This window comes from Ranitomeya variabilis, chromosome 3, assembly GCF_051348905.1.
Source record: "Ranitomeya variabilis isolate aRanVar5 chromosome 3, aRanVar5.hap1, whole genome shotgun sequence".
NCBI classification, from domain to species: domain Eukaryota; kingdom Metazoa; phylum Chordata; class Amphibia; order Anura; family Dendrobatidae; genus Ranitomeya; species Ranitomeya variabilis.
This window is the reverse complement of record NC_135234.1, coordinates 403,108,715-403,130,619: the sequence shown is the minus strand read 5'-3', so window position 1 is coordinate 403,130,619 and position 21,905 is coordinate 403,108,715. Positions and strand designations below refer to the sequence as shown.

Here is a 21,905-nt window from a genome sequence, read left to right as displayed (position 1 = left end):
TGCAGACAGCTGCGGGCTTACATTAATAGCCTAGGAAGGGGCCATGGATACTGTCCCCCCCCCCCCCAGGCTAAAAACATCAGCTCTCAGCTGCCTTTTACATGCGCCTTTTCTGGCGCTTTGCCTGGCAATTTCCACTTGCCCTGTAGCGGTAGCAAGTGGGGTTCATATTTGTGGGGTTAATGTCACCTTCATATTGTCCGGTGACATCAAGCCCACGGCTTAGTAATGGAGAGGCGTCTATAAGGCACCCATCCATTACTAATCCTATAGTTGTATTGTAAATAAAGACTCGGCCAGAATAAAGTCCATTGTTAATCTTTTTTAAACCATACCGAACGCATAATCCTCGACTCCCACATCTCCCACAACAAAAATAATAAACCACAATGGGAAAAGACACGCAGGGGGGGAGTGCATAGGAGAGGATTAGATACTGACTGCTGAGCCGTGTATCTAATCCTGGCCTGTGTGATACCGACAGCTGAGCCATGTATCTAATCCTGTCCTGTGTGATACCGACTGCTGAGCCGTGTATCTAATCCTGTCCTGTGTGATACCGACTGCTGAGCCGTGTATCTAATCCTGTCCTGTGTGATACTGACTGCTGAGGACACAGTACACGGGACAGGATTAGCTACCCAGGACTAGATTAGCTACACAGGACAGAGGTAGCAGTGGTATACAGAGGCAGGCAGGCAGTGGTATACAGAGGTAGGCAGTGGTATACAGAGGCAGGCAGGCAGGGGTATACAGAGGCAGGCAGGCAGGGGTATACAGAGGCAGGCAGGCAGTGGTATACAGAGGCAGGCAGGGGTATATAGGGGCAGGCGGGCAGGCAGGCAGGCCGTGGTATACAGAGGCAGGCAGGCAGTGGTATACAGAGGCAGGCAGTGGTATACAGAGGCAGGCAGTGGTATACAGAGGCAGGCAGTGGTATACAGAGGCAGGCAGGCAGTGGTATACAGAGGCAGGCAGGCAGTGGTATACAGAGGCAGGCAGTGGTATACAGAGGCAGGCAGGCAGGGGTATACAGAGGCAGGCAGGCAGGGGTATACAGAGGCAGGCAGGCAGGGGTATACAGAGGCAGGCAGGGGTATACAGAGGCAGGCAGGCAGGGGTATACAGAGGCAGGCAGGCAGGGGTATACAGAGGCAGGCAGGCAGGGGTATACAGAGGCAGGCAGGGGTATACAGAGGCAGGCAGGCAGGGGTATACAGGGGCAGGCAGGCCGTGGTATACAGAGGCAGGCAGGCAGTGGTATACAGAGGCAGGCAGGCAGTGGTATACAGAGGCAGGCAGGCAGTGGTATACAGAGGCAGGCAGGCAGTGGTATACAGAGGCAGGCAGGCAGTGGTATACAGAGGCAGGCAGGCAGTGGTATACAGAGGCAGGCAGGCAGTGGTATACAGAGGCAGGCAGGCAGTGGTATACAGAGGCAGGCAGTGGTATACAGAGGCAGGCAGGCAGTGGTATACAGAGGCAGGCAGGCAGTGGTATACAGAGGCAGGCAGGCAGTGGTATACAGAGGCAGGCAGGCAGTGGTATACAGAGGCAGGCAGGCAGTGGTATACAGAGGCAGGCAGGCAGTGGTATACAGAGGCAGGCAGGCAGGGGTATACAGAGGCAGGCAGTGCTAGGTGGTATATAGGGGCTGGTAGCAGTGGTAGATGCATAAGAAAATAAAAACCCTGTACTTACCTTCCATCCTCTCAGGAAATGCTGAGTCATGTTCAGGGCAGAGCAGTGCGACGATCTCCATGCTCTGCTCTGAACAGGTCGGTAGTGAGCAGTGATTGCAGCCTGTACTGTAATACTAAGTACAGGCTGCAATCACAGCTCCTCGCTGCAGATATTTACCCTGGACCCTCGGCAGCAGCTTCTCCCAGCAGCAGCTTCTGCCATCGCACGCACTGAGCTGTGTGTGCGATGGCAGAGGGAAATAAACAAAATGGCCGCGATCTCCTCTCACAGCTGTGACGCGGCAGCTCAGTGGGCGTGGCCAAGTCACAGCTGAGAGGCAGGAGATGCGGTCGGAGCCCGACCGTTGGCTCCTATGTACATGGCTGCCGTAAGTGAGGTGTGCAAGTGTCGTGCCCAGACACTCACACCCACACTAATGAAAATGGCGGCCTCCAGTGGTGAAAGTAAAAGTGAATAAATAAAAAAGTATGAAAGAGGTACATTTACTTTTGTATTGAAAATAATTGATTATATCATCAATAATTATTAATACAAAAACTAAAATCACGGCACCCTCCCTTTAAGCTTTCCCAGTTTTTTGTGGCAAAATTAGGGGGGTCTGCTTATACTCGAGTAAACACGGTAGATTGTTTCTTCTGGTGAACAGCAAAGTTGAAGGAACTGGAACAGTTTTGCAAGATGTGGAAAGCTAATAAAGAGACTTATCCAAAGTGACTTGCAGAAGTAATTGCAACAAAAGGAGGCTCTATAAAGTACTAACCCAGGGTGTGAATACTGAATATATATATATATATATATATATATATATATATATATATATATATATATATATATATATATATATATATATATATATATATATATATATATATATATATATATATATATATATATATCACATAGTTTCACACAAGACCTAAAACGGAAACCCAGCATTCTGTCACTGGACTACATTGTGACCCAAAATACTTTGGTAATCTTTAGATTTCATGATACCTTGCACACACAGTCAAGACACCTAGTGCCAGAGGCAGCTAAACGACTGCAAAAAATCTTTGAATCGTCACATTTGAATGTAGGTACTGTGTGCTTTACTTTGTAGGCCTCATTCCATTTTCGATAAACAGTAAAATGTTGTGCTTTACTAAAAACCTCCATCTTGATCTCATTTGTCCACAAAATGCATTCGCAGAAGGATTTTGGCTTATTCAAGTACATTTTCGTAAACTGCAGTCTAGCTATCGTATGTCTCTGTGTCAGTTTTTGGGTCCTGTCGTGTCTCCTGCCGTAGCATTTTGCTTTATTTGAAAGGCCGATATATAGTTCATTCTGACACCAATGCACTCTGAGCCTGCAAGACAGCTTCAATTTTTTTTGGACCTCGATTGGTGTTGCTTATTCACTATCCGGACTATCCTACATTGCAACCTTACATCAATTTTTCTCTGCCGTCCACCTACAGTGCAATGTAAACTTCTTGATTATGTTGAATACTGTGGACAAAAGAACATCATCATCTCTGGAGATAGACTTGCAACCTTGAGATTGTTGATATTTTTCAAAAATCTTGGTTCTCAAGTCCTCAGACAGTTCTCTTCTCTTTCTGTCCTCAATGCTTAGTGTGGCACACAAACATACAATGCAAAGGATTTAGTCAAATTCTCTCCTTTTTATCAGGTTTCAGATGTGATTTTCATATTACCCACACCTGTTACTTGCCACAGGTGAGTTTGAATAAGCATCACATGCTTGAAACAAAGTTGTTTACCCACATTTTCGCAAAGATGCCAACAATTTTATCCGGACCATTTTTGGGGTTTAGAGTGAAATTATGTCCAATTTGCCTTTTTTTTTCCAAGGTTTTGTTTTGTTTTAGCACACACAAAGGAAAGAAACTAGTACAAAAAACATGTCATTGCAATCATTTTCGTTGATTAATACATAATTTTCTGGAACAATTTCAAGGTGTTTACATATGTACGTGTGTGTGTAAGTACATGTGTGTGCATGTACACATTTATTTATTTATTTTTTTAAGAGGCACTATGTTAGAAAAGGGTGCAGAGTCAAGGCCTTCAGTCAAGACCACATATCAATAAAATATCAAAAACTGTAGCACTACAAAATCCAAATTAAGCAAAAAGTGGTGTCTTTATTAATCCATGTGGTTACAGCAACGTTTCAGTTCCTCCTTGCTTAAAATAGGCTCCAGGAGAATCTGAAATGTTGCAACCACATGGCTTAAAGGGGATGCCGGACTTAAGGCTCATACAGGTGTCAGTGATTTTTCATCAGTGTTTGAATGCCAAACCATGAATGGAAAAACTATAGTTGAAAGATTGACATCTATTCTGTGTTTTGGAGACACTCCAGTGATTTTATCAGTGTTTGCAGCCCTTAAACTACAAGTCACTATCTGCCTGCAGACTTGTGAATCCTCACATCACATGTACAGTGCACTGTCAGATTTGGAGCAGTGGGCGTGAGACAGCAAGTCTGATTTGCATACGTGTGGTCACATGCTGACTAGGTGGGTGCAGACTTGCTCAATGCAAGTGTATTGAGAGAAGCCAGATACAGTCTAGTCGGAATGTGGCTGGAAGTATACAAGTCGCCTACTAGCGGTCACTGGAAAATTCTCACAGCGTGAGTGATGTGAGAATTTACAAGTCTACAGTCACAGCGAGATTGCAGAATTGTAGTTCAAGGTCGGACGTACCCTGTAATAAAAGGCACAATTTGTGCTTGATTTGGCTTTTTTGGAGTGCTGCCATTTTTAATTTTATTTTTTATGTATAGAAAATATATTATTCTACTTTGTACAGTAGAACGTTAAAACATTACACTTTTACGGCATTAAACTGTTCAAACTCATTCTCATTCATTTGATAAGCTCACCATCCTGCAGCTGCTTTGGGGAATGATTTTTGGTAGAAATAGTCATCAACATCCTCCTTAAAAGAGCATCTGTCCCAGTAATTTCCTCCTCACATATCCAGTCATCCACAATGCACAGGTGGGGGTAGTTGGTGGCAAGCAAGCGCAGGAGGGCAGAGTGTAAACCTAAAAGAACAAAAAGCAGTAATAGCACAGTAATTCATCCTTTCCCAGAATTCCTACTGGCACCAGCTTTCACAAGGGCTTAGAGCGTCATAAGTTATAACACATGCCCGTGTTCACACTACCGTCACAGACAAGTGTGCATTTAGGCATGTGTTAACCCCTCCATGACCGGAGTTTTATTTGGTTTTGCGTTTTTGTTTTTTCACTCCCCTTCTTCCCAGTGCCATAACTTTTTTTTTATTTTTCTGTCAATATGGCCATGTGAGGGCTTATTTTTGCGGGACGAGTTGTACTTTTGAACGACACCATTGGGTTTACCATGTCGTGTAACAGAAAACAAGAAAAAAATTCCAAGTGCGGTGAAATTGCAAAAAAAGTGCAATCCCCCACTTGTTTTTTGTTTGGCTTTTTTGCTAGGTTCACTAAATGCTAAAACTGACCTGCCACTATGATTCTCCAGGTCATTATGAGTTCATAGACACCAAACATGTCTAGGTTGTTTTTCATCTAAGTGGTGGAAAAGTTTGCTTTAAAAAAACAAAACAAAAAACAAAAAACAAAAAAAAACACGCCTATTTCCAAGAACTGTAGCGTTTCCATTTTTTGTGATCTTGAGTTGGGCGAGATCTTATTTTTTGCGCGCCGAGCTGATGTTTTTAATGATACCACTTTCGTGCAAATACATTCTTTTGATCGCCCGTTATTGCATTTTGATGCAATGTCGCGGCGACCAAAATAAACGGAATTTCTCGCTACGCCGTTTAGCGATCAGGTTAATTCTTTTTTATTTTTATAGATCGGGCGATTCGGAACGTGGCGATACCAAATATGTCTATGTTTGATTTATTTTTATTGTTTTATTTTGAATGGGGTGAAAGGGGGTGATTTGAACTTATGTTTTTTTGGGGGGGGTTTCATATTTTAATCACTTTTTTTTTTTCTTTTTTACTTTTGGCATGCTTCAATAGCCTCCATGGGAGGCTAGAAGCTGCCATAGCTTGATCGGCTCTGCTACATAGAGGCGATGATCAGATCGCCTGTATGTAGCAGAATTACAGAATTACCACTGGGTGGCGCTCATAGCAATCCAGCATCAACAACCATAGAGGTCTCAGGGAGACCTCTGGGTGTCATGCAGACACACCGCTAACCCCCGATCACGTGACGAGGGTCAGCGGTGTGCGTGTTTCTGGCCCGATGGCCGGAAGAGCACGTTAAATGCCGCTGTCAGAGTTTAACAGCGGCATTTAACTAGTTAATAGGTGTGGGCGGATCGCAATTCCGCCCGCGCCTATTGCGGGCACATGTCAGCTGTTGAAAACAGCTGACATGTCGCGGCTTTGAGGTGGGCTCACCTCAAAGCGGGGATACTGACAATGGACATACTATCCTGTCTGATGTCAGAAAGGGGTTAATCTTCAAAAAGTAATAGAAAAACCAACATGAGCAAATATCTTGCAGTAAATAAACATAAATAGTGCAGACAATAAACATATTGTGCCAAGTAAAAAAAAAAAAAAAAAAAGTAAATGCCATCCAACCACATCACGGTGACCTTATTTAGGACAGTCCTAACCTCTAGTATTAAAATCTAACCATATGTCAAATGATGTAAATGTGAAGAAGGGCAGATATCAAAATAATGTAGGGTACTTAGTTAAAGTAATTTTCATGGACTACTGCTGTTTATTTACTGCAAGATATTTGCTCATTTTGTTTTTATCTTGGGTTTTTGTGTGTTTAGTGGCTAGTGTGAACATGCCTACACGCTGCATGCACACCAACTTATATTCCAGTTCATCTCTAATTTTTTTTTCAGGTTTTTGCGATCTGTGCAAATCAGTGTGTGACCTCCCCTTTCCTTGAGGTGGACATTACGTTTATATAACTCCCCATGGTTGTGTGTCCCTTAATAGTCGGGGTCTCTGTCCTCTCGCAGCCCTTATTTACATTTACTTCATTTGACATATGGTAAGGTTTTAATACTAAAGGTTAGGACCATCCTGAATAAAATCACCTTGAAGGGGTGAAATGGCCTTTTCCTTTTTTGTTAACAAAATTATGCTAAGTACCCCATGTTATTTTCATGCACTATTGCTATTTATTTATTTATTTACTGCAGGGTATTTGCTCGTTTTGTTCTTATATTCCAGGTCATCTCTTCAAGTTTTGTTTATCTTTAGCAAAAAAAAAAAAATATATATTAGCAACAAACATTAATCTATAAGCACTTCTATTTGTTGATATCATTGACATACTTAACCCCTTAACGACCGCCGATACGCCTTTTAACGGCGGCCGCTAAGGGTACTTAATCCACAGCGCCGTTAATTAACGGCGCTGTGGAAAAAGTGAATAGCGCCCCCCAGAGTCGGATTTTCTCTGGGGTCTCGGTTGCCGAGGGTAGCCGAGACCCCAGAGAACATGATTCGGGGGGTTTTTACCGACCCCCGAGTTGCGATCGCCGGTAATTAACCGTTTACCGGCGGTCGCAACAAAAAAAAAAAAAACGCGATTTGCCGTTTAATTTCTCTGTCCTCCGATGTGATCGCACATCGGAGGACAGAGAAATGTGGTCCCCGATGGCCCCCAATAGCCCCCCAATACTTACCTACCTCCCCCGGTGCTCCTCGTGTCTCCACATGGGCGCCGCCATCTTTTTTCCGGGAAAAAATGGCGGGCGCACGCGCAGTGCGCCCGCCGCCCGGCACCCGGATGTTCTTTGGGGTCTCGGCTGCCGGGGGTAGCCGAGACCCCAAAGAACATGATCGGGGTCGATTTGCACCGACCCCTGCTTTGCGATCGCCGGTAATTAACAGTTTACCGGCGACCGCAAAAAAAAAAAAAAAAAGCGATCTGTTATTTCTCTGTCCTCTGATGTGATCGCACATCAGAGGACAGAGAAATAGGGGGATTCGGGGACCCTATCATACTCACCCGGGGTCCCTGGGTCCTCTTCTGTCTTCTCCTGCCAGCCGGCTTTTTCATCATGGCGGGCGCATGCGCAGTGCGCCCGCCATCTGCTGCCATCTGCCGGCCGGCAGGAGAAGACAAGTTGGGGCTAAAATTAGGGTTAGGGTTAGGGTTAGGGTTAGAGTTAGGGTTAGGGTTAGAGTTAGGGTTAGGGTTGGGGCTAAATTTAGGGTTAGGGCTAGGGCTAGGGTTAGGGTTAGGCTACTTTCACACTAGCGTTTTTTGGCTTCCGTCGCAATGCGTCGTTGGAGAAAAAACGCATCCTGCAAAAGTGCTTGCAGGATGCGTTTTTTCTCCATTGGCTTGCATTAGCGACGCATTGCGACGGATTGCCACATGTCGCATCCGTCGTGCGACGGATGCGTCGTGCTTCGGCGGACCGTCGACACAAAAAAAACTACATGTAACTTTTTTGTGCGACGTGTCCCACATATTTCAGTGCCACGTGCCACGTATTTAAGTGACACGTGCCACGTATCAAAGTGCCACGTGCCACATATTTCAGTGCCACATATCAAAGTGCCACGTGCCACGTATCAAAGTGCCACGTGCCATGTATCAAAGTGCCACGTGCCACATATTTCAGTGCCACGTGCCACGTATCAAAGTGCCACGTATCAAAGTGCCACGTGCCACATCTTTCAGTGCCACGTGCCACGTATTTAAGAGACACGTGCCACGTATCAAAGTGCCACGTGCCACATATTTCAGTGCCACGTGTCACGTATTTAAGTGACACGTGCCACGTATCAAAGTGCCACGTGCCACATATTTCAGTGCCACGTATCAAAGTGCCATGTGCCACGTATCAAAGTGCCACGTGCCACGTATCAAAGTGCCACGTGCCACATATTTCAGTGCCACGTGCCACGTATCAAAGTGCCACGTGCCACGTATCAAAGTGCCACGTGCCACATCTTTCAGTGCCACGTGCCACGTATTTAAGAGACACGTGCCACGTATCAAAGTGCCACGTGCCACATATTTCAGTGCCACGTGCCACGTATTTAAGTGACATGTGCCACGTATCAAAGTGCCACGTATCATGTATTTCAGTGCCACGTATTTAAGTGACACGTATCACGTATAAGTGCCACGTGTCACGTATTTAATTGCCACATATTTAAGTGCCACGTATCAAGATTTTCCATGGAGAACAGACACATCCAGAGATATGTCTGCTCTCCACGGCTGCAGCAACACACTGACAGGAGCCATAGTTCCTGTCGGTGTGTCACTGCGCATGCGCGAGCGAGTTTACCGGCGGTCATTGACCCCGGCACTCTCGCTTAACGGCAGTGCTGCGTGGGAAAGTTCAACGCAGCTGTACTGCTGTTAACCGAGACGCCGGAGTCATTGAACTCCGGAACAGTACGCGATACACTGCTAGGAGCTTCGCTCCTGGCAGTGTATCGCCGGAGAGCAGCCGATCGGCGTGGGACACTCGTTTTATGGATTCTGCGGATAGGGAGTATGAATTTGGTTTATTATTTTTGGATTTTTTCCTGGAGGATCGAGGGCTTCGCCTACAAGTGGGCTGTTGGTGAGTATATACTCTGTTATGTGTTGTATGTACTGTGTGTCATGTATGTGTATTGTGTGTAGGTGTTTTGTGTAACTTTACAATTGTGCTAAGTCGCCGGACACAGGGACAACTCTCCCATCCTAATACCGGATGGGAGTAGTAGTCCCATACGGCGACTTAGCACAATGGTGGCACTAGCGTCACATGGGGACACACACACGCACACACACGCACACACACACACACACACACACACACACACACACACACACACACGCGCTGCTTCACTGGGGGGCGGGGGCTTCCCTCTTCCTGTCCGACGTCACGTCCGGTCCTGGGTGTCAACCCCTCCGTACAAAGACGCCGACACCCAGGACAAAGGCGCTGTGTGTGGAAGGTAATATGGGGCCCTAGGGGGATACGCAGACACGCCGCTGCGTAAAGAATTGACATGTCAATTCTTTTTACGCCGGCGTGTTTGCAGACAAAAGCGCCGCGTTTTTTTGCGGTGTGTCTGAACGGCAAAGTGAATTTCTCATTCACTTTGCCGGCAGACGAAAATGACATTGCGCATTTTTGAAAAGCGCCCGCAAAATAGCGCTCAAAAATGCGCTATGTCTGAAAGTAGCCTAAGGCTTCTTTCACACTTGCGTCGGTACGGGGCGGTCGCAATGCGTCGGCCCGATGTACCGACGCACGTTGTGAAAATTGTGCACAACGTGGGCAGCGGATGCAGTTTTTCAACGCATCCGCTGCCCAGTCTATGTCCTGGGGAGGAGGGGGCAGAGTTACGGCCACGCATCCGCGGAAATGGCGGACGCGACGTACAAAAAAAAGGTTACATTGAACTTTTTTTGTGACGACGGGGGCTAAAGTTATGGTTAGGGTTGGGGCTAAAGTTAGGGTTGGGGCTAAAGTTAGGGTTAGAGTTGGGATTAGGGTTAAGGTTTGGATTAGGGTTGGGATTAGTGTTACGTTTGGGATTAGGGTTGGGATTAGGGTTAGGGTTGGGATTAGGGTTAGGGGTGTGTTGGATTTAGGGTTTTGATTAGGGTTATGGTTAGGGTTGAGATTAGGGCTGTTTTGGGGTTAGGGTTGTGATTATCGTTAGGGTTGTGATTAGGATTATGGATCGGGTTGAGATAGGGTTAGGGCTGTGTTGGGGTTAGGGTTGGAGTTAGAATTGGGGGGTTTCCACTGTTTAGGTACATCAGGGGGTCTCCAAACATGACAGCCAATTTTGCGCTAAAAAAGTCAAATGGTACTCCCTCCCTTCTGAGCTCTGCCGTGCGCCCAAACAGTGGTTTACCCCCACATATGGGGCATCAGCGTACTCGGGATAAATTGGACAACAACTTTTGGGGTCCAATTTCTCCTGTTACCCTTGTGAAAATAAAAACTTGGGGGCTAAAAATCTTTTTTGTTGGAAAAAAATATATTTTTTTATTTTCACTACTCTGCATTATAAATTTCTGTGAAGCACTTGAGCTTTCAAAGTTCTCACCACATATCTAGATAAGTTCCTTAGGGGGTCTAGTTTCCAAAATTTGGTCACTTGTGGGGGTTTCTACTGTTTAGGTACATTAGGGGTCTGCAAACGCAACATAACGCCCGCAGACAATTCTATCAAAGTCTGCATTGCAAAATGGCGCTCCTTCCCTTCCGAGCTCTGCCGTGCGCCCAAACAGTGGTTTACCCCCACATATGGGGTACCAGCATACTCAGGACAAATTGGACAACAACTTTTGGGGTCCAATTTCTCTTGTTACCCTTGTGAAAATAAAAAATTTGGGGGCTAAAAAAATCTTTTTTGTGGGAAAAAAAATATTTTTTATTTTCTCTACTCTGCATTATAAACTTCTGTGAAGCACTTGGGCATTCAAAGTTCTCACCACATATCTAGATAAGTTCCTTGGGGGGTCTATTTTCCAAAATGGGGTCACTTGTTGGGGGTTTCTACTGTTTAGGTACATTAGGGGTCTGCAAAGGCAACATAACGCCCGCAGACAATTCTATCAAAGTCTGCATTCCAAAATGGCACTCCTTCCCTTCCGAGCTCTGCCATGCGCCCAAACAGTGGTTTACCCCCACATATGGGGTACCAGCATGCTCAGGACAAATTGGACAACAACTTTTGGGGTCCAATTTCTCTTGTTACCCTTGTGAAAATAAAAACTTGGGGGCTAAAAAATCTTTATTGTTAAAAAATATATATTTTTTATTTTCACGACTCTGCATTATAAACTTCTGTGATGCACTTGGGCATTCAAAGTTCTCACTACACATCTAGATAAGTTCCATGGGGGGTCTAGTTTCCAAAATGGGGTCACTTTTGGGGGGTTTCTGCTGTTTAGGCACATCAGGGGCTCTCCAAACGCGACATGGCGTCCGATCTCAATTCCAGTCAATTTTGCATTGAAAAGTCAAATGGCGCTCCTTTGCTTCCGAGCTCAGCCATGCGCCCAAACAGTGGTTTACCCCCACATATGGGGTGTCGGCGTACTCAAGACAAATTGTACAACAGCTTCTGGGGTCCATTTTCTCCTGTTACCCTTGGTAAAATAAAAATTTGGAGGCAAAAAGATCATTTTTGTAGAAAAAATGCGATTTTTTTATTTTCACGGCTCTACGTTATAAACTTCTGTGAAGCACCTGGGGGTTTAAAGTGCTCACCACACATCTAGATAAGTTCCTTAAGGGGTCTAGTTTCCAAAATGGTGTCATATGTGGGGGGTCTCTACTGTTTAGGCACATCAGCGGCTCTCCAAACGTGACATGGCGTCCGATCTCAATTCCAGCCAATTCTACATTGAAAAAGTAAAACGACACTCCTTCTCTTCCAAGCTCTGCGGTGCGCCCAAACAGTGGTTTACCCCCATATATGGGGTATCGACGTACTCAGGAGAAATTGCACAACAACTTTTGTGGTCTAATTTCTCCTGTTACCCTTGTGAAAATAAAAATTTGGGGGCAAAAAGATCATTTTTGTAGAAAAAATGAGATTTTTTATTTTCACGGCTCTACGTTATAAACTTCTGTGAAGCACTTGGGGGTTCAAAGTGCTCACCACACATCTAGATAAGTTCCTTGGGGGGTCTAGTTTCCAAAATGGTATCACTTGTGGGGGGTTTCCACTGTTTAGGCACATCAGGGACTCTCCAAACGCGACATGGCATCCGATCTCAATTCCAGCCAATTCTGCATTGAAAAAGTCAAACGGTGCTCCTTCACTTCCAAGCTCTGCGGTGCGCCCAAACAGTGGTTTACCTCCACATATGGGGTATCGACGTACTCAGGAGAAATTGCACAACAACTTTTGTGGTCTAATTTCTCCTGTTACCCTTGTGAAAATAAGAATTTGTGGGCGAAAAAATCATTTTTGTGAAAACAAATGCGATTTTTTATTTTCACGGCTCTACGTTATAAACTTCTGTGAAGCACTTGGGGGTTCAAAGTGCTCACCACACATCTAGATAAGTTCCTTGGGGGGTCTAGTTTCCAAAATGGTGTCACTTGTGGGGGGTTTCCACTGTTTAGGCACATTAGGGGCTCTCCAAACGCGACATGGCGTCCGATCTCAATTCCAGCCAATTCTGCATTGAAACAGTCAAACGGTGCTCCTTCACTTCCAAGCTCTGCGGTGCGCCCAAACAGTGGTTTACCTCCACATATGGGGTATCGGCGTACTCAGGAAAAATTGCACAACAAAATTTGTGGTTAAATTTCTGTTTTTACACTTGTGAAAATTAAAAAAAATGGTTCTGAAGTAAAATGTTTGCAAAAAAAAGTAAAATGTTAATTTTTTTCTTCCACATTGTTTTAGTTCCTGTGAAGTACGTAAAGGGTTAATAAACTTCTTGAATGTGGTTTTGAGCAGCTTGAGGGGTGCAGTTTTTAGAATGGTGTCACACTTGGTTATTTTCTATCATATAGACCCCTCAAAATCACTTCAAAGGTGATGTGGTCCCTAAAAAAAACATGGTGTTGTAAAAATGAGAAATTGCTGGTCAACTTTTAACCCTTATAACTCCCTAACAAAAAAAAAAATTGTTTCCAAAATTGTGCTGATGTAAAGTAGACATGTGAGAAATGTTATTTATTAACTATTTTTTGTGACATATCTCTCTGATTTAAGGGCATAAAAATACAAAGTTTGAAAATTGCAAAATTTTAAAAATTTTCGCCATATTTCCATTTTTTTCATAAATAATCGCAAGTAATATCGAAGAAATGTTACCACTAACTTGAAGTACAACATGTCACGAAAAAACAATCTCAGAATCAGCGGGATCCGATAAAGCGTTCCAGAGTTATAACCTCATAAAGTGACACTGGTCAGAATTGTAAAAATTGGCTCGGTCATTAAGTACCAAATTGGCTCTGTCACTAAGGGGTTAAAAGGGAGTGTCACAATCCAAAATGGCATTTAAACTGCGTAAACATTTATATAAGGGACCAAAAGCCCTATTTACATTATACTAGTCAAGTATAGCTTAACTTTATTTACATTATACTAGGCAAGTATAGCTTAACTTTATAGTTAATTAAAATTAACTTTTATTTGAAATGAGGGCGCTTCAGTATTTTTACATGCTCAAGCCATTTTTCACTCAGCTCCGAAAAGTAGTCTGAGCTGGGGCAGGACGGGGCCTGGCACCCCTTGATCGTCAAACAATTCATGACAAGCAGCGGCGTTGCTTACGCTATAAATCTTACTCCCTTTGAGAAAGTAATAGTGCGAAATGCACGTTGGGGCAGTCATGGTAGTATTCTGTTGATCTCATTATGGGTATGCGACTAATTTAATTTTGCCTAAGTGGACTAACCGGTTTTAATTAAATTTATCTAGACTATATATTTATTGGGAATCTGGTCAGTATTATCCGTTTGGCATTGCACAGCAACTATTAATATACCCGTGGCCAGACCTGACTCGCCACCTCCTTTGTCTACACTTGATTTACCCTCTTTTCTGAATCCTCATACATGCATCATTTACTGTATGGTTCATGTTATTAAATATTTTTTTTGTCCAATAAAATTGAGAGTGGTTTTCATGAATCCTCTGTATTCATATGTAGGCTGTATTATGTAGTAATCCACCTTCTATAAATTGATTATTAATGGGAAGACTAATACTGACATGTCTGTAGCCACTATAATTATGATTATATGTTTTTTCAATATTTGTATGAAAGTCTTACTCCAGTGCCTGACTGGTGTAAAATTTGTGGTGATGTTCACATTGAGGTGCACACCACTTTTCGGACACAATGGATTTATTAAGAAGCATGCACCTATTAATGAATCAGAACATCCGACTCCACCACACCCCCTCATAAAAACTGGCATGTGCTGGAATCAGGGTCTGGGTGTTTATCTGTGCAAGTCCATTGGGTAGTCCTATTCAGCGATTGACAGTCTTCCCTGTATGACTGCACATTCAAACATAGCTGTCAATCACTGAGCAGGACCACCCACAACGGACTCCTACATACAAACAAAGGTATCTCAATTAACAAAATACAAGTTATACTGAATATTCTCCAACAAATCTATATATAATTAAGCTCAGCTTCTCCATTATACCCTGCTGTCCAGAGACCAGAATGCATGTGTAAAGTGACAGGTTCACTTAAAGTATTTCTGGAGAAAACCATGATTATAGAACCAGATATTTTTCAGGACATCCTTGTCGGTAATCCCACTAACGAACATACAGGCAGCAATGGCCTAGCCTGCGATAGCTGCTCCAACACTACGTTAAGCTTCAGTTCACATTTCCTCTTTCGCTTCAATCTAACGTATACATCAGGTGTATTCCCCGACATACTTCCGAAGAAAGCCTCCAACATGAGCCAATATAGAGGCATTCATGAGCCATTGACTGTTGTGGCAGAATCAGTTTTCAGATTATCCAAGTGCATGTGAACCTATAAACCTTGGGACATTTCCTAGAGCATAACCCAGTATGTAGTTATGTAGTTAGTGGGTAGTCTACATGACATGGTGATTTTTCATTTTTTCTTCCCCTTCTTATAAGAGCCATAACTTTTTATTTTTCCATCCATACAGCCGTATGAGGACTTTTTTTGCAGAGGGAGTTGTACTTATGAATGTCATCATTCATTTTACCACATAGTGTACTAGAAAATGGGGAAAAAAATTCCAAGTCTGTGAAACTGCAAAACAAAAAAAAAGGGCAATTCCTCAGTTGTGTTTTTTTTTTTTTATTTATTCACTGTAGGGTTAAACTGACATGGTAATATGATTCTCCAGGGCAGTACTAACAATGCAGATACCAATCACAGGCAGGAACACGACATATGACGTACATATAGTCAAATGTTGTGAAGGGATTAAAAGAGTTGTGAACAAAGTCTAAATAGAAAGATTTAGCTTCCCCAGGAACAGATATGATGTATACAATTCCTAACGTATGCATATTCACTTAACGGTTACTTACCTCCAAGTTCTTGTTGTAGTCCTTGTGCCTGCCTGATCAGGTATTTTATTGGAATCTGATCCATTAATAATGAAGAGTAAGATTTTGGTTTCTTCTGCATAGCGGCTGTAATTACAGCAAAAATAATCCTTGTGAGCAATTTTTGTTGCTTAGCATCCCTCAATTTAACAGATATAGATTTGGATGAGCCCCTTCCTCTATTAAAAACACTAAGGGGTCCATCAAAAGTTTAAATTCTCCGATCTCAGCCATTGCAGCAGGTCATCAGACGCGTGTTACAGCTATAACCCAATGTGGACGGCATGGGTACAACTATGACTACATCGTACATTTATGGTGCTGTGCAGGAACCACATTCATGTACAGCACAGTACATGTAGGGGTTTAACGTACAGGCAGTATTTAAAAAGAGAGCATATAGAACAGTGTTGAATATTTCCATTCTTCTGATAAATTTAAGGGAATCTGTCAGCAGATTTTTCCCATGTAATCTGAAGACAGCAGGAGTGGCAAGGTCTGAATCGCCGAATTCATTGATGGGTCACTTGTCAGGCTGCATGCGGTTTACTTATAGTGAAGGTTTTAACACTAGATTATCACTGCTGGACTACAGCAGCATGGCCATACTCCCTCCAACCATGCCCCCCCCCCCCTCCTCTGATAAGCAGCTCACTGTCAATAGACTATATATAGACAGCCTGGTGTGGGTTATCTTTCTGAGCTCTGCTACATGTAACTCTGATAGCTTACTTGGTGAAGAGGTTGTCACGCAAAGTGATGCATTGTTGGAATGAGGATCTCTTTTCCTACACTATCCTGCTCTCAGAAGAGGTAGCAACAACCTGGAGACAAAGGCTATGTGCACACGTTGCGGTTTTTACCGCGGAACCACAGCGATTTTGACACTGCGGGTCCGCAGCAGTTTCCATTGCGTTTACAGTTCCATGTAAACCTATGGAAACCGCAGTCCGCTGTGCACATGCTGCGGGAAAAAACGCGCTGAAACACAGCAGTTTACATCCCACAGCATGTCACTTCTTTGTGCAGAATCGCGGCGATTCTGCACACATAGGAAAGTATTGATCCGCTTACTTCCCGCATGGGGCTATGCCCACGATGCAGGAAGTAAGCGGATCATGTGTGGATGGTACCCGGGGTGGAGGAGAGGAGACTCTCCTCCAGGCCCTGGGAATCATATTTGTGTAAAAAAAAAAAAAAAGAATTAAAATAAATAATGATTTACTCACCTCTCAGCGCTGCACGCGGCTGTCCAGTCTCAGGGTTGCTGTGCGAGCAGGACCTGCGGTGACGTCGCGGTCACATGACCGTGATGACGCCGCGGTCACATGACCGTGACGTCACGAAGGTCCTTCTTGCACAGCATCTTTGGAACCGGACTGCCGCGTGCAGCGCCGAGGAGATCGGGACGTCAGAGGGTGAGTATAACCATTTTTTTTAATTATTTTTAACATTACTATTGATGCTGCATATTGCTGCATATGCAGCATCAATAAAACCCGCAGCGGAAACCGCAAGACAAACCGCGATAAATCTGCAGGGATAACCGCAGCGGTTTTGCCCTGCAGATTTATCAAATCCGCTGCGGGAGAACCCGCAGAGGACTCTCCCTACGTGTGCACATAGCCATAACCTCTTCACCCCCGAAGGTAGCAACAACCTGGAGACATAACCTCTTCACCCCTGAGCCTATTTTCACCTTAAGGACCAAGCCACATTTTACAAATCTGACCGATGTCAATTTATGTGGTAATAACTCTGGAACGCTTCAACATATCACAGTAATTCTGATATTGTTTTTCATGATATATTGCACATTATGATAGTGGTAAAAGTTGTTCAATATGACTTACATTTATTTGTGAAAATAATCAAATTTGGCGAAAATTTTCACAATTTTTCAACTTTTAATTCTTATGCCCATAAACCAGAGTTATATCACACAAAATCGTTAATAAATAACATTTACCACATCTACGTTACATCTGCATTTTTGAAACAATTTCTTTTTGCTAGGAAGTTAGAAGAGTTAAAAGTTTATCAGCAATTTCTAACTTCTCTAACAAAATTTCCCAAACAAATTTTTTTTAATTTTATTAGGGACTACATGACATTTGAAGTCACTTTCGGGGTCCTTTATGACAGGAAATACCCAAAGTGACAAAATTTTAAACCCTTCACCCCCGGAGCTTTTTCCGTTTTTTTTCGTTTTTGTTTTTCGCTCCCCTCCTTCCCAGAGCCATAACTTTTTTATTTTTCCGTCAATATGGCCATGTGAGGGCTTATTATTTGCGGGACGAGATGTACTTTTGAACGATACCATTGGTTTTACCATGCCGTGTAACAGAAAACGGGAAAAAAATTCCAAGTGCGATGAAATTGCAAAAAAAGTGCAATCTCACACTTGTTTTTTGCTTGGCTTTTTTGCTAGGTTCACTAAATGCTAAAACATGCCTGCCATTATGATTCTCCAGGTCATTACGAGTTCATAGACACCAAACATGTCTAGGTTCTCTTTTATCTAAATGGTAAAAAAAAATTCCAAAAGTTTGCTAAAGAAAAAAAAATGCGCCATTTTCCGATACCCGTAGCGTCTCCATTTTTCATGATCTGGGGTCGGTTGACGGCTTATTTTTTGCGTGCCGAGCTGGCGTTTTTAATGATACCATTTTGGTGCTGATACGTTCTTGATCGCCCGTTATTGCATTTTAATGCAATGTTGCGGCGACCAAAATAACGTAATTTTGGTGTTTTGATTTTTTTTTTTATCGCTACGCCATTTAGCGATCAGGTTAATCCTTTGTTTTTATTGATAGATCGGGCGATTCTGAAAGCGGCGATACCAAATATGTGTAGGTTTGATTTTTTTTTTTTATTGTTTTATTTTGATTGGGGCGAAAGGGGGGTGATTTGAACTTTTATATATTTTTTATTTTTTTTATATTTTTAAATACTTTTTTTAAAATTTTGGCATGCTTCAATAGCCTCCATAGGAGGCTAGAAGCATGCACAACTCTATCGCCTCTGCTACATAGGGGTGACGCACAGACCACCTCTATGTAGCAGAAATGCAGGGTTGCTTTGAACGCCGACCACAGGGTGGCGCTGAAAGCAATCGGCCATCAACAACCATAGAGGTCTCAAGGAGACCTCTGGTTGTTATGGCAATGCACCGATGACCCCCGATCATGTGACGGGGGTCAGCGGTGCGAGCACTTCCGGCCACGCAGCCAGAAGCACTAGTTAAATGCCGCTGTCAGCGTTTGCCGGCGGCATTTAATTAGTTAATGGGTGCGAGCGGATCGCGATTCCGCTCGCGCTCATTGCGCGCACGTCAGCTGTACAAAACAGCTGACATGTCGCGGCTTTGAGGTGGGCTCACCGCCGGAGCCCACCTCAAAGCAGGGGATCTGCCAGCTGACGTACTATTCCGTCAGCTGGCAGAAAGGGGTTAATGACTGCACCCCTCAAACTGCTGAAAACCACATCCAAGAAGTTTATTAACCCCTTCAGGTGCTTTACAGGAATTAATGTAATGTGGAAGCAAAAAAGTGAACATTTTCATTTTTTTTAAATAATTTTGACTTTAGCCCCAAATTTTTTATTTTCACAAGGGTAACAGGAGAAAATGGACCCCAAAATGTGTTGTGCAATTTCTCCGGAATACATTGATATCCCATATGTTGGGGAAAACTACTGTTTGGACGCACAGCAGGGCTCGGAAGGGAAGGAGCATCGTTTGACTTTTTGAAAGCAAAAATGGCTGGAATCGAGAGCAGATGCCATGTCACATTTGGAAAGCCCCTGATGTGCCTAAACAGTGGAAACCCCCCACAAGTGACCCCATTTTAGAAACTAGGCCCCTCTAGGAATTTATCTAGATGTGCTGAATCCCCCAGGTGCTTCACAGGAGTTAACTTAGAGCCATGAAAATTCAATAAAGCAAAAACATTTTTCCCACAAAAATGTTTTTAGCCCCAATTTTTTTTTATTTGTACAAGGGTAACAAGAGAAATGGACCCCAAAAATTTGTTGTGCAATTTCTTATGAGTACGCCAATATCCCATATATGGGGGAAAACTTGGAAAGGAAGTAGTGACGTTTTTGGAACACAGACTTTAACCCCTTAATCCCATATGACGTACTATCCCGTCGAGGTGGGGTGGGCCTTAATTCCCACCGACGGGATAGTACGTCATATGCGATCGGCCGCGCTCACGGGTGGAGCGCGGCCGGGAGTCAGCTGACTATCGCAGCTGACATCCGGCACTATGTGCCAGGAGCGGTCACGGACCGCCCCCGGCACATTAATCCCCGGCACACTGCGATCAAACATGATCGCAGTGTTCCGGCAGTATAGGGAAGCATCGCACAGGGAGGGGGCTCCCTGCGTGCTTCCCTGAGACCCTCGGAGCAACGCGATGTGATCGCGTTGCTCCGAGCGTCTTTCCTCCTCTCCCTGCAGTCCCCGGATCCAAAATGGCCGCGGGGCTGCATCTGGGTCCTGCAGGGATGTGGCTTACCAAGCGCCTGCTCAGAGCAGGCGCTGGCAAGCCTGCAGCGCTGGAAGTCAGATCGGTTATCTGACAGAGTGCTGTGCAAACTGTCAGATCAGCGATCTGTGATGTCCACCCCCCTGGGACAAAGTAAAAAAAAATCCACATATGTAAAAAAAAAAAAAAAAAAAAAATTCCTAAATAAAGAAAAATATATATATTATTCCCATAAATACATTTCTTTATCTAAATAAAAAAAAACTATAAAAGTACACATTTAGTATCGCCACGTCCGTAACGACCCAACCTATAAAACTATCCCACTAGTTAACCCCTTCAGTGAACACCGTAAAAAAAAAACGAGGTAGAAAACAACGATTTATTATCATATCTCAATTCCAGTCAATTTGGCATTGAAAAGTCAAATGGCGCTCCTTCCCTTCCGAGCTCTGCCATGCGCCCAAACAGTGGTTTACCCCCACATATGGGGTATCAGCGTACTCAGGACAAATTGCGCAACAATTTTTGGGGTCCATTTTCTCCTGTTACCCTTGGTAAAATAAAACAAATTGGAGCTGAAATAAATTTTGTGTGAAAAAAAGTTAAATGTTAATTTTTGTTTAAACATTCCAAAAATTTCTGTGAAACACCTGAAGGGTTAATAAACTTCTTGAATGTGGTTTTGAGCACCCTTGAGGGGTGCAGTTTTTAGAATGGTGTCAAAATTGGTCATTTTCTATCATATAGACCCCTCAAAATGACTTCAAATGAGATGTGGTCCCTAAAAAAAAATAAAAAAGGTGTTGTAAAAATGAGAAATTGCTGGTCAACTTTTAACCCTTATAACTCCCTAACAAAAAAAAATTTTGGTTTCAAAATTGTGCTGATGTAAAGTAGACATGTGGGAAATGTTACCTATTAAGTATTTTGTGTGACATATCTCTGTGATTTAAGGGCATAAAAATTCAAATTTGGAAAATTGCGAAATTTTCTAAATTTTCGCCAAATTTCCGTTTTTTTTTTCACAAATAAACGCAAGTTATTTCGAAGAAATTTTACCACTATCATGAAGTACAATATGTCATGAGAAAACAATGTCAGAATCGCCAAGATCTGTTGAAGCGTTCCAGAGTTATAACCTCATAAAGGGACAGTAGTCAGAATTGTAAAAATCGGCCCGGTCATTAACGTGCAAACCACCCTCGGGGCTTAAGGGGTTAATGGAATGGTCTTTGGGTATCATGCCGCATTTGGAGAGCCCCTGATGTGCCGAAACAGTGAAAAAAAAAAACACAAGTGACCCCATTTTGAAAACTACACACATCAAGGAATTTATCAAGATGTGTGGTGAGCACCTTGAACCTCCAATTGCGTCACAGAATTTTCCAACGTTGGACTGTGAAATTGAAAAGAAAAAAAAAAAATCATCCCCAAAACAATGTTTTAGCCTTATTTTTTTTTCATTTTCACAAGGATTGCAGGAGAAAATGGGCCCCAAAACTTGTTGTGAAATTTCTCCTGAGTACACTGATACCCCATATGTTGTCGAAAACTACTTTTCAGGCATAGTGCAAAGCTCAGAAGTGAAGGAGCGCTATACTATAGTGCAGATTTTACTGTTATGGTTTGCGGGTTCCATGACCCACTGGGAGATCCCTTG

The 21,905-nt window shown here is 43.4% G+C and overlaps 2 protein-coding genes across 2 annotated transcripts in view; one reads left to right on the top strand and one right to left on the bottom strand.

Annotated features, from left to right (window-relative positions):
* The window catches only part of LOC143816164 (uncharacterized), a 589,616-nt gene that overhangs the window by 306,249 nt on the left and 261,462 nt on the right, over positions 1-21,905 (top strand). The gene's annotated exons all lie outside the window — the stretch shown is intronic.
* The window catches only part of INTS2 (integrator complex subunit 2), a 102,000-nt gene that overhangs the window by 24,173 nt on the left and 55,922 nt on the right, over positions 1-21,905 (bottom strand). Inside the window, exons 15-16 of the mRNA XM_077296205.1 lie at positions 15,732-15,836; positions 4,603-4,767 (exon numbers count right to left, since the gene is read on the bottom strand). Coding sequence (XP_077152320.1) covers positions 4,603-4,767; positions 15,732-15,836 — 270 coding nt within the window. The remainder of the gene's footprint in view (positions 1-4,602; positions 4,768-15,731; positions 15,837-21,905) is intronic.